General features: G+C 40.4%; 1 protein-coding gene across 4 annotated transcripts in view; it reads left to right on the top strand.

Annotated features, from left to right (window-relative positions):
• ATF2 (activating transcription factor 2) overlaps positions 1-11,345 on the top strand; it is a 112,150-nt gene extending 100,805 nt beyond the window's left edge. For 3 of the 4 annotated variants that reach the window (XM_062188121.1, XM_062188112.1, XM_062188130.1), the window contains 2 exons: positions 3,630-3,735; positions 8,769-11,345. In XM_062188121.1, the coding sequence (XP_062044105.1) occupies positions 3,630-3,735; positions 8,769-8,995 (333 nt within the window). In that variant the 3' untranslated portion in view covers positions 8,996-11,345. Of the gene's footprint in view, positions 1-3,629; positions 3,744-8,768 lie in introns of those variants that run through there. The other variant, XM_062188141.1, reaches the window with a different exon arrangement.
• Positions 11,346-16,195: the final 4,850 nt, after the last annotated feature.

Genomic DNA, 16,195 nt, shown 5'->3' with positions numbered 1-16,195 from the left:
TAACTGCTTTCAGGTATTTTATTACATGAGCATCTTGTTTCTTGATATGATTTATGGTGAATGTATATTGAAATGAGAGGTAGTTGTGAGTTTTAAAATTCTATAATTGTGTTTCTGAAAGTATGCCAGTTTCTGTTTCATAACAAAAAAATAATGTAACTATGTTGGTCAGGTTATTGTGTAAATAAATTAGATCAAATCAGTTTCATATTGTTTCACTTTCTTTACTAACTAGACGTAGAATTTACCCTGGTCCTCCTTAAAATATGGCTATCACTCAGTCCATGCATGTGGTACACCATGGGAATACCAAGAGAAAAATGATGTCTGCCCTCAAGAAGTTTCCAATCTGGTAGAGATAGCAGGCAACTGTACTAGAAGTTAAAATGTAATCTGATGAGTACTGTGTAGATATCTGTGTCTAGTAGTAGGTACAGTGGGTTAAGCCACTGCTTGGGACATCCAAATCTCATTTCAAAGTGCAAGTTTGAGTCCCAACTCCTTTGCTTCTGATTTATCTTTCTGCTAAGTACACCTAGGAAGGCATCAGATAATGTCTTAAGTGCTTGGATCCCTGCCACCAAGTGGGATAGTCAGATGGAGTTCTGGGATCCTGGCTTCAGCCTGGCCCAGCCCTGGCTCTGGTGGGCTCTTGTGGGGAATGAGCCAGTGGATGGAAAATTTGTTTCCTCTGTTCTTCCTGTCTGTCACTCTGTCTTTCAAGAAAGTAAATCTCTTTTTAAGCACATATGTCTTAGATATACACATGTGACTATGACCCTGGAAATACTCTTTTCTTACGCGTCTTATACTATCCTGAGTTGACTTGACTTTTAAAGTGAGTGAAATAGTTAGAAAGCTGAAAAAAGAAAAGAAAGGTTTTCTAGATAGAGCAGTATGCTGTTAGCCATTCAAAACTGCTATTTTTATAGGTCAAGACAGTTAAATATTATTTCATGTAGCTCAAGTTAATGTTAAGATAGCAAGAATATGACAACCTTGAGGCATTACTAGTGTCTTGATATGATTAAAGGATATAATACATTGGAAGAGCAATGAAAGCTGCAAATCATATAGTCACAATTGCTAGATTATAAATGATTATATGTTCTTGTCTAAAAGTAAATGAACAGCCCTATTTCATCCTAGAAAAATTAAAGAGAAATACTAATAGATACCAGTGTTGAAATTAAGCTGATGGGGTTGAGTATCCTGGATAATATATTTATCATTAATGGTGTGATTAATAGCAAACTATAATTAATAATATGGACACCAGTGGTTGCATTATTCCATAGAAATGAGTTTATCTTTTTTTAAATTAAAATTTATTTTACTTTTTTGAAAGTCAGAGTTACACAGAGAGAGAAGGAGAGGCAGAGAGAGAGAGAGAGAGGTCTTCCATCTGCTGGTTCACTCCCCAATTGGCCACAACACCTGGAGCTGTGCCGATCCAAAGCCAGGAGCCAGGAGCTTATTCCGGGTCTCCCATGTGGCTGCAGGGGCCCAAGGACTTGGGCCATCTTCTACTGCTTTCTCAGGCCATAGCAGAGAGCTGGATCAGAAGTGGAGTAGCCAGGATTTGAACCAGCACCCATATGGGATGCTGGCACTGCAGGCGGCAGCTTTACCTGCTATGCCACATTGCCAGCCCCCACGTTATCTTTTAAAGCAGAATTGTACCTTTAATACTTGAATCACGGCTGGCGCCGCGGCTCAATAGGCTAATCCTCCACCTTGCGGCGCCGGCACACCGGGTTCTAGTCCCGGTCGGGGCACCGATCCTGTCCCAGTTGCCCCTCTTCCAGGCCAGCTCTCTGCTGTGGCCAGGGACTGCAGTGGAGGATGGCCCGAGTCCTTGGGCTCTGCACCCCATGGGAGACCAGGAGAAGCACCTGGCTCCTGCCATCGGATCAGCGCGGTGCGCTGGCCGCAGCGCACCTACCGCGGCGGCCATTGTGGGGTGAACCAACAGCAAAAGGAAGACCTTTCTCTCTGTCTCTCTCTCACTGTCCACTCTGCCTGTCAAAAATAAAAAAAAATTAAAAAAAAAATACTTGAATCACTAACCATACCCATTCTTATCTCAAATATAGTGTTTTAAGCATAATTTAACCTTTTCATTTATGACTTAGAGTTTTATGAGCATCATGCTTTAACACAGCGTTGCTGTTCATTGTTACTAAAGTGTGATTTGACCTAACAGACTTGCCTTTAGATTGCTTAGCTTTTGTTTTTACTTTTACTTTTCTGTCAGTGATCACTGTAGGAGGCTTAAGGAGCCTACTCTGCTAAATTATTTTACATTCAGCTTTCTGACTAAGACAGTGTAGAAAATTACGGTATGCCTGAGCTTTTATGTACACCTGTTTGCTAAATTTTCTCACTTACTTTTGGGTTCATGGGTGAAATTTCAATAGATATTATAAGTCCAGATTAGTGAAGATATTAGTAAATTAACTTTCTTATGTTACAAATTTACTAAATTCATGTTGTCTAACTTTTGAGTGTTGGTAATGATAATTAATTAATTCATGTATTTTTAGTATTTGAGGATGACTCAGAGGAATTAATGGGATCATTCAGTTTGAAACTTTGACATAGAATTTACCAGATTAATGCATCCAAAATGTGGAAGTACTCATTCTATTGTAATGGTCAAGACAAATCACCAGTAACTTAGCAGGTTTAAATTTAGATGAGTACAATTTGCCTGGGTTTCCAGTGTCCAACACGGTGCTTTACAATGAATTTTAGGAATCCATGATTCTTTGATGATCGTGGTTTCTCCTTTAGAGGTTTTCTTAGTTTGTAGGAAACTGGAAAGTTACTTAATTGTGTTTCCTGGAAGGATTTTTTTTTTTGTTTTCAAGTAATTAGAATTATTGAAAAGTCATCCTGACCACCTTGATGTTTTCTAGGTAATCAAAAATCATGTCACATATATAAAATAAAGATACCTTCAGGTATCTAAAACATATGAGGTATGTTTACTTCAGGTAAACTAAAACATATGAGGAGTCCCAAGACAAATGGTAATGTAATAGCTTTAAAATAGGGATGAACATTTAGCCTAATGTTTAAGATGCCCGTGTCCCATATCAGAGTAAGTTCAATACCTGGCCCTGCACCTAACTACAGTTTCCTGCCAACACAGACCCTAGGAGGCAACAGTGATGGATCAAGTAGTTAAGTCCCTGCTACACACAGAGCCTGGATTGAGTTCCTGGCTCCTGGCTTCGATCTGGTCCACTCCCAGCTCTTGTGGGCATTTGAGGTTTGAACCAGCAGATGAGAGCTTCCTCTCTCTCCAGTCTTTGTCTCTCTGTTTCTCTCTCACGCACACACACACATACACTGCTCTCAAACAAAAAATAATAAAAAAGATTTTAAAACTGAAATATACTATCCAGTTGTACTGTTATCTTTTTAAAATTTTTATGTAAGTTTTTGCATAAAATCTAAAATATAAAAATGTACTAACTAGATATATTTAAGTAGCTTGTTTTCTTTATTCCTTGCTGTTTAGCCAGATATCCAGTTATCATATCTTAATCTTGCTTGTTTTAAACAGTAAAAAATATCTTTAGTGAAATGCTGGTAAGGTACATAAGTTGTTTCTTCTCCAGAGTGAAGTCACCCTGCTGAGAAATGAAGTGGCACAGCTGAAACAGCTTCTTCTGGCTCATAAAGATTGCCCTGTAACCGCCATGCAGAAGAAATCTGGCTATCATAGTGAGTAATGTTCCATTACCCGTGGCCTTAGGCTACATCAGTGAATTACTGCCAGAGTGACTGAGCTACCATTAAAAAAAAATGTAGACTGCAGTTGCAATATTTCAGATGAAATATCAGAATTTCTGCAAGGTTATTAGGGAATGGGGTGGCAGGTATACTTTGAGAATCTAGAGAATTTTTGTTTCCTATCTAGCTTTTCTGTAGGTGTTATGGTAGATTCACAGAATGAATTAACAAATTTAAAATATGCTGTAAGTAACTGATGGTATTTTATCTTCTAGGGTAATAGTGTCTTAGATTGACAAGGCAAAACACTCCTTCCTTTCTAGCCTACATTTAGTAATGATGAGACTTTGTTTTAATAAGCTGTCTTCACTTAACCATATGTAGTATACATTTAGTATCAGATCCATTGTTCCTTTTTGGTTGTCAGCATCGTGCGATGTTTTTATTGTTGTGAATCTTTATATTGAGCCTTGTAGTTAGTCATAAAATACTAAAACAGAACAGTATTTACATTATCTGCTTGTAAGCATTCTCCTAAGTGCTTGCCCAAAAAATGAGATTCTTCGGTTTTCAGCATTTTAGAGGTTAATTGTGCTTTTTCCTTTTTGTAATGTCCTTCTTTTTTGATAAGATGCACAATGTTGGAACCAGCTGTTACTCTGGAATAAATGGCCAATTTTGTCCATCGTGCACAAATTTGTAACAAATAACAGAGTTGGAAATGCATTAGGCAACATTCATAATATATAACCCACAGCTTTCGTTTTTATGATTTAGTGATATTTCAGGATATTTGTAAATGTGAAGATTGTTTCAGCCATATGTATCCACTTCATTTTAATTTGCCAGTGTCAGTAATTCAAAAGAAAGAAACGTTTTGCATTGGTTGCAAACAGTTCCTCAGGTGCTCACGATAAAACTTAATGGCCACCATCTTTACTTGTAGTCATTGTAAGCAGTTTCATCAAAATGGGCAATATTTTTTAATTTAAAAGATTCAGTAGATTTAGCAACTCTTGATTGCCATATATATTTAGAACACTGATTTTTGTCAGTTTTGCGCATATAAATCTCAGTTATTTGATGTCTAGTCATTTTGACAGGAAGGTGAAACACATTGTGGAGTAAATTGGAACCATATAGAAATATGTTTGGGATTTATATTAACAATGATTGCTGCAGGGATGAGGCCATTATGGTTCCCATCTGACTTAACAGAATTTCCCACAGAAGCTACTGAGTTCAGTATTATGCATACATGATTTTCTTAAACAAGAAAGCTCCCTTGAATTTCAGTAGTTTAAAAGGAAATATACAAATGATTTCATAAAATTAGAAGGAAAGTAACTCTTCAGTTGCACTCAGTTCAAAATCATCTACCATTTTTAATCAATTTATTATTAGATATTCCCAAAAGTTTTAACTCTATTAGCCAGACAGTATATGCTCAGCAAATGTCAACTATTCATTTTAATGATTTATGAATATAGTTTTAGGTGTATAAATGCTGAGGTTTTTATACCATATACGTAAAAAATGAAAATCTAGTTTAACCAATTTTTAATGAATATATATTATAATAGGTTATGAGAATGCAAGAAATGAATGATTCATTTCTGTTGTCTGGAAATATTCCTATCTTTGTTGCTGTCTAGTCATTTGGGTAATCAGATTAAAGAAAATTCCATCATAAACATCTTCAGCTCCTGGGAGGTAATTGTTAACTTGTAGAAATTTTTATTTTTTATTTGAAAGGCAGAGTTGCAAGAGAGAAGAGAGGAAGAAAGACATCTTCCATCCGCCGATTCACTCCCCAAATGGCTGCAATGGCTAGGTCTGGGCAGGCCAAAGCCAGAATCCAGGAATTTCATCCTGGTCTCCCATGTGGGTGCAGGGACCCAGAGACTCGAGATGTCCTTCGCTACTTTCCCAGGCACATTAGCAGGGAGCTGGATCAGAAATGGAGCTTCCAGGACTCAAACCTGTGCCCAAGTAGGATGCCAGCACTGCAAATCGCAGCTTACCCCCGCTACACCACAACACTGGCCCCACTTTAGAAATTTTAAAGTAATTTCTATTTATAAGCTTGAAATCTTTTAAATAAATCTGACTTCTCTTAAGTATTAAAAGTAAATGTAGAGTTGGATTGAATATGTGAATATCTGTATTGTGAAGAAATTCAGAAATTCATGCTCTTCATTATGTTATAGCACATAGAAACTGTTAATGGTGGTGAGCTGTGAGTCTTACTAAATCTTTGAAAACATCTGTGAGGGGCCGGCAGGACATAGCGGGTAAAGCCCCCACCTGCGATGCCAGCATCCCATTTGGGTGCCGGTTCGAGTCCCGGCTGCTGCACTTCGGATCCAGCTCTCTGTTATGACCTGGGAAAGCAGTAGAATATGGCCCAAGTCCCTGGGTCCCTACACCCATGTGGGAGACCCAGAAGCAGCTCCTGGCTCCTGGCTTCAGATCAGTGCATCAGCGCAGCCCCAGTCATTGCAGCCGTTTGGGGAGTGATCCAGTGGATGGAAGACCTCTGTGTGTGTCTCTGCCTCTGCCTCACTGTAACTCTGCCTTTCAAATAAATAAATAAATGCTTAAAAAAAAATTGTGAAAGAAAACTAAAATTCAGTGGAAATTAAGGAATATTACAAAATCTTGTAGGTAAAACTAACAGTACTAAGTCCCAGTTACACAATCTCAGTTTTAACACTGACTTTTTTTTTTTTTTTTTTTTTTTTTTGACAGGCAGAGTGGACAGAGAGAGAGACAGAGAGAAAGGTCTTCCTTTTTTTTTTTTTTTTTTTTTTTTTTTTTTTTTTTTTTTTTTATTGACAGGCAGAGTGGACAGTGAGAGAGAGACAGAGAGAAAGGTCTTCCTTTTGCCGTTGGTTCACCCTCCAATGGCCGCCGCGGTAGCGCGCTGCGGCCAGCGCACCGCGCTGTTCCGATGGCAGGAGCCAGGTGCTTCTCCTGGTCTCCCATGGGGTGCAGAGCCCAAGGACTTGGGCCATCCTCCACTGCAGTCCCTGGCCACAGCAGAGAGCTGGCCTGGAAGAGGGGCAACCGGGACAGGATCGGTGCCCCGACCGGGACTAGAACCCGGTGTGCCGGCGCCGCAAGGCGGAGGATTAGCCTGTTGAGCCACGGCGCCGGCCGAAAGGTCTTCCTTTTGCCGTTGGTTCACCCTCCAATGGCCGCCGCGGTAGGCGCGCTGCGGCCAGCGCACCGCACTGATCCGATGGCAGGAGCCAGGTGCTTCTCCTGGTCTCCCATGGGGTGCAGAGCCCAAGGACTTGGGCCATCCTCCACTGCAGTCCCTGGCCACAGCAGAGAGCTGGCCTGGAAGAGGGGCAACCGGGACAGGATCAGTGCCCCGACCGGGACTAGAACCCGGTGTGCCGGCGCCGCAAGGCGGAGGATTAGCCTATTGAGCTGCGGCGCCGGCCTCACTTACTTTTAACTCTAAAAGACCTGTGCTGTATCCGATTCACAGACATAAAAACTACATATTTATGAGGTATACATTCTCAACATACGATTTAAAAATATAAATTCTAAACACTCTGTAAGAATTATTTAAATGCTAAGTGATAAAAGCAAGATGTGAAAGAATATATCTAGTACGTGGTACTGTTTTTAGGATGATTAAAAATAAGCAAAGTTGAGGCCAGAGCTATGGCACAGCAGGTTAAGCCACCGCCTGCAATGCTGGCATCTTGTATGGACACCAGTTTGAGTCTCAGCTACTCCACTTGCGATTCATCTCCCTGCTAATGTAGCTGGAAAGAGTGGAGGATGGCCCAAGTCCTGAGGCCCCTGCACCCACATGGGAGACCCAGAAGAAGCTCCCAGCTCCTGGCTTTGGTCTGGCCCAGCCGTGGTCTTTGCAGCCATCTGGGTAGTGAACCAGTGGAAGGAAGATTCTCTCTCTCTGTGTAATTCTGCCTTCCAAATAAATAAATAATTTTTTTTAAAAAAGAAATACAACTATATTGTTGGGGGGGAGGAATAGGCAAAGTTAAATGATATTGCTTAGGAATATAAGTACATGCCTGTATGATAAATCTACAAAGCAAAAACAAGGGAATAGTTATAGAAAAGTTAGAAAAGTCAGTAATGGTCATCAGCTCTGGCGAGCAGAGGAGCCTCCAGGGAAGCAGCCCTGTTACTGACAATGTTTATTCCGAAGTTGGGGGCTGGGTGCACAGGTGTCCGTGTCAACATTGTGCCTCCCAACTTATGTATGTAATAAAGATTTACGTGTGTTTTACATACCAAATGTTTCACTAAATGAAATTACCAGAATCTGTTCTGTTAAAGTAAGAAAACATAGAAGTGATTTGTTGTTCAGTACTAAATTTTGGTAGATTTATTTTCATAAATACTTAAACTGCCCTTTTCTGAGTATCTTTTCAGTTGCATAGTCTAGAGTTTTATATAGAATTTTATTTGAATCCCAATTAATTCATGCAACTGTAACAGCTGGTGGCATTTAGGCTCTAAATATTGCTTATTCTCACGTGTATGCATCATTAGAATCAGGTGTTATAATCATCCAGTAGATGGAAAGTCAGCCAGAGTAAATATGGTTCTGGAGAATGTAGAGGGAATAATTTGAAAATATAATTCGTGGTTAAGAATCTGTTTTGTTTATGGATGTAGTTATAAATTCTTTTTCTTCTTTATCTTTCAATAAGAATGGCATGTAGACAAACAGTGTTTTTATGAAATGATGTTGCACTTTAATTGTATCTACCTCCCAAATGCCTACGTCATTTTCATCCTTAACACTATTTAGTAAATATTTCCTCAGCCCTATTCTGTGAGGCACTGGGCACCCAGATGTGTCCTTGGGCTGATGGCTGGGCCTGCATTCGATCTGTGACAGGTAAAGGTGTCCTTTTCAGCTACTCAGTTCCAGTCAGACCCACTTGTCTCAGTAATCAACTTTGTAAACCTGGTAATGCATTCTTACAGATATTTTAAGAAAATGAATCCTTTTTCTTGTTTCCACTCAGCTGCTGATAAAGACGATAGTTCAGAAGACCTTTCAGTGCCGAGCAGTCCACATACAGAAGCAATACAGCATAGTTCTGTCAGCACATCCAATGGGGTCAGTTCCACCTCCAAAGCAGACGCGGTAGCCACTTCAGTCCTCACCCCGATGGCGGACCAGAGCACGGAGCCTGCGCTGTCGCAGATTGTCATGGCTCCTTCCTCCCAGTCACAGCCCTCAGGAAGTTGATTAAAAACCTGCAGTACAACAGTTTTAGATACTCATTAGTGACTTCAAAGGGAAATCAAGGAAAGACCAGTTTCCGTTTATGCGAAATCTGTGGTTGTAAATTTTTTTTTTTTACTTGAAATTAAATTTGGCTCTAAAATTGGTGTAGCAGCAGTGGATGATCAGACTGAACAACGGCTTTCAGTCTCTGGAAGAAGACTGACTGATTTTGCTTTTTTATAAATATTGTTAGATTTATTAATTTTTCTGTGCTCAATGTGTAAATTGTATTATAATTCATTGTGGTTTCTTTCCCTTTTAATTTAGTGGTGTTTTAATAAATGGGGGTGTTACTGAATCTTTCTTCCCACTTCCATTTCTTTTGACCACTGTTTAGCCCTCAACTGTGATGGTAGCATTGTCATCGTTTATACCAAAGGTCTGCATAGTCCCCGTTGGCTTTGTGACGTTAACAAAGTCAACAAGAACTAGGCAAGAGAAAGAATTTGCTTTTCATCTTTTTGCCTTTTATTTTGCACATTATGCAAAAGGAAAAACATTAAAGAACACTTTTTTTTAAGTGAGTGAAAACATGGTGAAAGACATACAGTGCTTTCATGCACATTCTTAAACTAAATCAAGGTCATTAATTAATAAGAGTACATTTTCTTTTTTAAAGATTTTTAAGTAGACATAAATTTTGGAATCTTCAGCATTTCAAAAATGACTTTATTTTTCAAGTCTTAATTCAGTATTTTAAACCTATGTTTTGAGGCTAAAAATATGAAATTATATAATGTACAATACAGGGTTATCAGATATCTAGTAATTTTTTAAATTAGCTCTTGTTTTCAGGCTTTTTTGTTTGTTTTTGCAGATTTCAGGTTACAAACTGAGGAGTTTATGCATAAATCAAGTATGGTATGGGTGCCAGAGAAGCCTAAAATTACTACGTAGAAAATTGAAGACTGTTTACCCCCATTGTCTTGTAATTGCGAGCTAACTTGTACTTATTCTTGTGAAAGCACTGTCATCTTTTAGTAGCAAATTTTGATAACGTTTCTTGTGGAAAAAAAATCAGTATCTATCTTTAGAACAATGTAATTATAATGTGGGGAGTATGAGTGTGTGTGAGAGAAAGGGTGTGCTTGTCGTGTGTATGTGTGTCTTTCAGTAGTTTATGCCAGCAATCTTTGCTTGAATGTTTAACGATGCCTTCAGTGTGATGCTGGCCAATAGATGATTGCAGTTTAAAATGTCATTACTGTGCAGGCTTGGATAACTAACATTCCATGATGTAGCTTGTTTCTTGATGAGATGATTGTAGGTACACTTTTCTCATTATCCAATCATCTGTGGGATACTGAGTTTTCTAATGTGCCATTATCTATTTTTATTCTGCAGTTATGTTCAAAATACAGTACAATATTTTAAATAGACAAAATTGTTAAACATAAAAATAAAAAAGTAGATGTGCGTAAGAAACCTTTGTAAAATAGTTATGAGTCCTACCCAGTAGCAACTTCTGGCATTCAAGCAGGATTCCATTATGTAAATATCTGTAATGCATTTATAATAAGTTGTGTAGTTTGTTCTGCATCCATACTACACCATTTGCTAAAGTCTCAGTGCCATCTCCTAATGAGACTGACATTTAAAAAGCCTAGATGGAATATCCTTGATAATTCAGGGAAATATCCCACTTGCCTAAGTTCCAAACTGGGAAACATTCAAATTATTCAAATGACATTTCAGGACTTTTAAGTATGAAGATAATAGGAATTTTATTGTTTGACTTATTAAAAATGAGAGCATTTTTAGTTGGTAATTCTTGTAAAAATTTTTTTTATTTTCAACCGACTTCATAATTTTAAAGTAATCAATTTCTCATGATGATTTTGCTGTAGTTATGCTAAGGAGTTGATCTCAAAGGCACAAAATATGAATTCTGCAAGAAGGCTATTTTTGATCGTAGTTTGGATGGGTTAGGAAAAGCCTCGATTTTTCACTCTCCTAAGTCCTTCAGTGCATTTCTTCCATCTTATTATTTATGCAAGTTAAAGTTCTTTGGTAACAAAATTCTTGCAACTGTAAAATAAATCCACATAGATGTAAGAAGTTATGTAAACAGTTACTGAGCTTACCAAGGTTAGCAAAACTTTCATTGTAAATCAATCTGTACTCAGCAAGTAAAAATCATTATTAGTTGTATAAACACAAATTCCAGTTTGACTTTCAGGATGTCACACTACTTCTGTACCTAGCATTTTGAGTCCTTATATTTGCAATGTTACACAAACTGTACTATTTTCTTTTATGTGCAGTTTGCATGAGTAAACCATCAGAGAATAAATTCTATCTTTAAATTATGTTTATAATCTGCTTGTTTTTACCTCTTTCACAGTTTGCTTGATTTTTTTCCCCTTTAGGGTATTTGTTACCTGAGAAGAACCTGCGATGCTTTGTATTTCCGTGATGAAATATTCTTTATGCTTCTGTATTAAAATTAATTCTCTCATGAAGACCTTTCAACTGCAGGCTGCTTGGACCTTGTGCCCTTCTCTGCACTCCCTTTGAGCCCCATCCTGTACAGTGAACCTTTAATTTATGTCCCCCACCTGAAACACTCCCTGACTAACCACAGACCCACTTGCCCTTGGCATCTCAGTGACCTCCTAGCAAAACATCTTAAAGGTAACATAACATGTCGGACACTGAACTAATCTCCCCTCACCCTGCCCTGAAACACACTCCACCCTTCCCCCAACACACACCCAGTCTTTCATAAGTCAACTGATGACAGCACAGTTCTTCCAGTTGCTTAAACCAGAACAAGCTTGTCATTGCCCTTGATTCTTCTTTCTCACGGCTCACATCCAGCCCGTCAGGAAACTGTTTGCTTTACCTTAACTGTATTCAGAAGGCAACCACTTCTCAGCTTTTCCACCCACCCCGATTACGTATCACATAGCTTTCTGTCACTTCCCCTACAGCCCACTCCAGCAAGCAGAGTGACGCTTTTAATACCTGTGTCAGGTTACAGCAGCCTGCCTGCCTGCATGTATCACTCAGGAGGGGCTTGAGTCCTGCAAGGCCCTCGCCAGTGTACTCTCTGTTCTGTCCCGCGACGTCTCTCACCTCATCTCCCACCACAGTGGACGTCTGAGTGCCAGGATGGGCCAGATGTTGTTCCAGGCACTCGAAATGCCCCAGTGTCCCAAACCAAAACTCCCTGCCTTTATGGAACTTACATTCTAATGAGAGTAAAGGAAGTGTTGGGAGACAGAATCAATAAATCAGTTGTGTATTAGAAGTGGTAAGTGCTTGGCTGGTGCCGTGGCTTAACAGGCTAATCCTCCGCCTTGCGGCGCCGGCACACCGGGTTCTAGTCCCGGTTGGGGCGCCGGATTCTGTCCTGGTTGCCCCTCTTCCAGGCCAGCTCTCTGCTATGGCCCGGGAAGGCAGTGGAGGATGGCCCAAGTGCTTGGGCCCTGCACCCGCATGGGAGGCCAGGAGAAGCGCCTGGCTCCTGGCTTCGGATCAGCACGATGCGCCGGCCGCAGCGGCCATTGGAGGGTGAACCAACGGCAAAAAGGAAGACCTTTCTCTCTGTCTCTCTCTCTCACTATCCACTCTGCCTGAAAAAAAAAAAAAAAAAGAAGTGGTAAATGCTAAATGAAGAAGGAGACTTAACACGGGTTTTGCTGGTGAGCAGGTGCGCTGACGTTTCAGTCATGTCTGAGATGGAGCCAGTCTGAGGAAGCGGAAAGAATTTGATAGCTGTTTCTCAGTGTACACATTCCGCTGATGGGCTGCAGGTAGATTATGATTATTAGATGATGATAGATAAAAAGATTTGTGAAGCCTCACTGGTATTTTTGTAACAAATAAGGTTCAACAAATGGGTATATGAAAAAAGCAAACTCATTTCTATTTGACCTGTTTCAGAGGACAGGAAAGAAAACCTCCTGCCTCTGATGTATACTTCCTACTCAATGTATTTTCACTGATTCCACATCTATGAGACTATATGCCTGAATTCTTTTTTTGAGGATATAATTATGGGAGAATCCCATTTATTCCCGGGCCTTCATCTTAGATAAATATACACATGCACAAGCATGCTCACAAAATACCCAGCAAACACAGAGTTGTCAAAACAAGTAGTCTTGAAATAAGTCTCTGGGGGTGTAATTCTTAAACCTGACATTTTTCTAGATTATCTTAACCACAGAATAATTTTGAGGCAAGTGAAATTTTACCATTTTGTTTGAATCCAGTATATATACAAACGAACTTTTTCTATAACTCTCTTAACATGGTTTAAAAAAACACAAGTCCAGGGGCTGGCGCCATGGCTCACTTGGCTAATCCTCCGCCTGTGGTGCCGGCACCCCATATGGACACTGGGTTCTAGTCCCGGTTTCTCCTCTTTCAGTCCACCTTTCTGCTGTGGCCCGGGAGGGCAGTGGAGAATGGCCCAAGTGCTTGGGCTCCTGCACCTACACGGGAGACCAGGAAGAAGCACCTGGCTCCTGTCTTTGGATCAGCGCAGCTCCTGCTGTGGCGGCCATTTAGGGCATGAACCAACGGAAGGAAGGCCTTTCTCTCTGTCTCTCTCTCACTGTCTATAACTCTACCTATCAAATAAAAAAATAAAGTGAACTTTAAAAAAAAAAACATAAGTCCAGATTATCAGTAACTGTAGATTAAGACATGGGTTTTCATAAAGGCAAAATATTAAGATCCTAGAGAGCTAGCACCCTATGTAGGGGGAAAAAATGTAGAATAAAGATCTCTCTGAAGAAATAAATAGTTCTACCATTTAAATGCTATGTTGTAAGTTACATACATTGCCACAGAAAAAGTGCAATCAGTGAAAATGTTTCCAGAATTAAAGGACTGAACGAGAAATAGGAAAGGCCATGTAACTTTTGGAAACTATAATAAAAAACACAGCATAGTTTTATTGTAGTAAAGCAGTCCAAAGCACCAAATCAAAGGTTAATTATAAAATAACCCAGTATGTCAAGCTAAAAGGGTTCTGTTAATAGTGAGCCAATAGCATGGGTCTTTTTCCCTCAGTTCACATGCAGGTTCTTCCAGCAGCTTCCTGGGAAGAGAAGATATTTGACTTGATTATGGCCACCAGTCCCTTCCCTTGCCTCTTTATTTTGCATTAGATTTTACATTGAAGACATCATTCCTTGAGATAGAATTTTTTGTAGCAAAACATTTGCTGTGGCTTTTTCACACACGCATTACCTGTTATTTGACAAAGTATTTCTGATGCTAACTTTCCTATATTTATAAGAATTGACTTACTTTATTCACTGAATTTTGCAATAAGTTTTGCTTTTCTGTGGAGGTAGACAAAAGAAGAGACTGCTGCCTCCAAAAGAGCTCTTTTTAAGTTATTTTTACTTATTTTTTTCTTTTTTTTTTGACAGGCTGAGTGGATAGTGAGAGAGAGAGACAGAGAGAAAGGTCTTCCTTTTTGCCGTTGGTTCACCCTCCAATGGCCACTGCGGACGGTGCATCTCGCTGATCCGAAGCCAGGAGCCAGGTGCTTCTCCTGTTCTCCCATGCAGGTGCAGGGCCCAAGCACTTGGGCCATCCTCCACTGCCTTCCCGGGCCATAGCAGAGAGCTGGCCTGGAAGAGGGGCAACCAGGACAGAATCCGGCGCCCCAACCGGGACTAGAACCCGGTGTGCCGGCGCCGCAAGGCGGAGGATTAGCCTGTTAAGCCACGGCGCCAGCCGTATTTTTACTTACTTTTTTCAAAAGGCATGTGAATTAAGTAGAGATGCGGTTTTTCCTAGCCTGACAAAAAAGAGGCAGAAATTATTTAATGCAATTTATGTAGCAGAATTTATGATAGCATAATCTGTTACTTGTTTCTCCTAATTGGAGACAAATACATTACATATTGTTTGAGAAAATGAGAAACCTTATCAAAAATAAACTCTGCATTATACATTAATTCCTCAATATCCTGGTTTTCTTTCACGAGTCTTTTTTTTTTTTTTTTTGGCAGGCAGAGTGGACAGTGAGAGAGAGAGAGACAGAGAGAAAGGTCTTCCCTCCGTTGGTTCACCCCCCCAAATGGCTGCCACGGCCAGCGCACTGCACTGACCCAAAGCCAGGAGCCAGGTGCTTCTGGTCTCCCATGGGGTGCAGGGCCCAAGCACTTGGGCCATCCTCCACTGCACTCCCAGGCCACAGCAGAGAGCTGGCCTGGAAGAGGGGCAACCAGGACAGAATCTGATGCCCCGACCGGGACTAGAATCTGGTGTGCCGGAGCCGCTAGGCAGAGGATTAGCCTGTTAAGCCATGGCGCCGGCTTTCACGAGTCTTTTTATCTCTAAACAGTCCATTTTTAGTAGATGTACTTGTTTAAATTCATTGTCATAGGCTCTAATTTCAGCTCAAATGAAAAGGAAATATAACTATCTTTTTGTAATTTGAGCACTTAAAAATTATTCAACACATAATTATTGACTTCCCCAAATGGCTAAATCCATAGTAAAACACCTCCTGTGTTATCTCTTAATTTATTCAATGCAGCTAGTGATTTCTGCATTGATTTCCAGCACCATGAGGCAATCTGCTGAATCAGAGGTAACCATGTCAGTAGCCTGTTAACTTACTGCAAACAAAGCTCTTCGGATCTTCTCCCTGACGCTGATGTCCAACTCAAATAAGACTGCAATTCTTTATGGACTAGAGTAGATTTGTTGCAAGGTAACATTAGATACCATTTTGAAAATAAGAACGGCCGGCGCCATGGCTTAACAGGCTAATCCTCCGCCTTGCGGCGCCGGCACACCGAGTTCTAGTCCCAGTTGGGGCGCTGGATTCTATCCCGGTTGCCCCTCTTCCAGGCCAGCTCTCTGCTATGGTCCGGAAGGCAGTGGAGGATGGCTCAAGTGCTTGGGCCCTGCACCCGCATGGGAGAACAGGAGAAGCACCTGGCTCCTGGCTTTGGATCAGCGAGATGCGCCGGCCGCAGCGGCCATTGGAGGGTGAACCAACGGCAAAAAGGAAGACCTTTCTCTCTGTCTCTCTCTCTCATTATCCACTCTGCCTGTCAAAAAAAAAAAAAAAAGAACGTATGCTTGTATCAGCAGCACATACACTAACACTGAGAAGGATATTAGCATGGCCCCGTGCAGGGATGACAAAAAGGAAAATGATATGCTTCCATTGTCATTTCCATT

This window comes from Lepus europaeus, chromosome 1, assembly GCF_033115175.1.
Source record: "Lepus europaeus isolate LE1 chromosome 1, mLepTim1.pri, whole genome shotgun sequence".
Classification (NCBI taxonomy): Eukaryota; Metazoa; Chordata; class Mammalia; order Lagomorpha; family Leporidae; genus Lepus; species Lepus europaeus.
The sequence above is the reverse complement of the archived record's forward strand: the minus strand, read 5'-3'. Positions and strand labels throughout refer to the sequence as shown.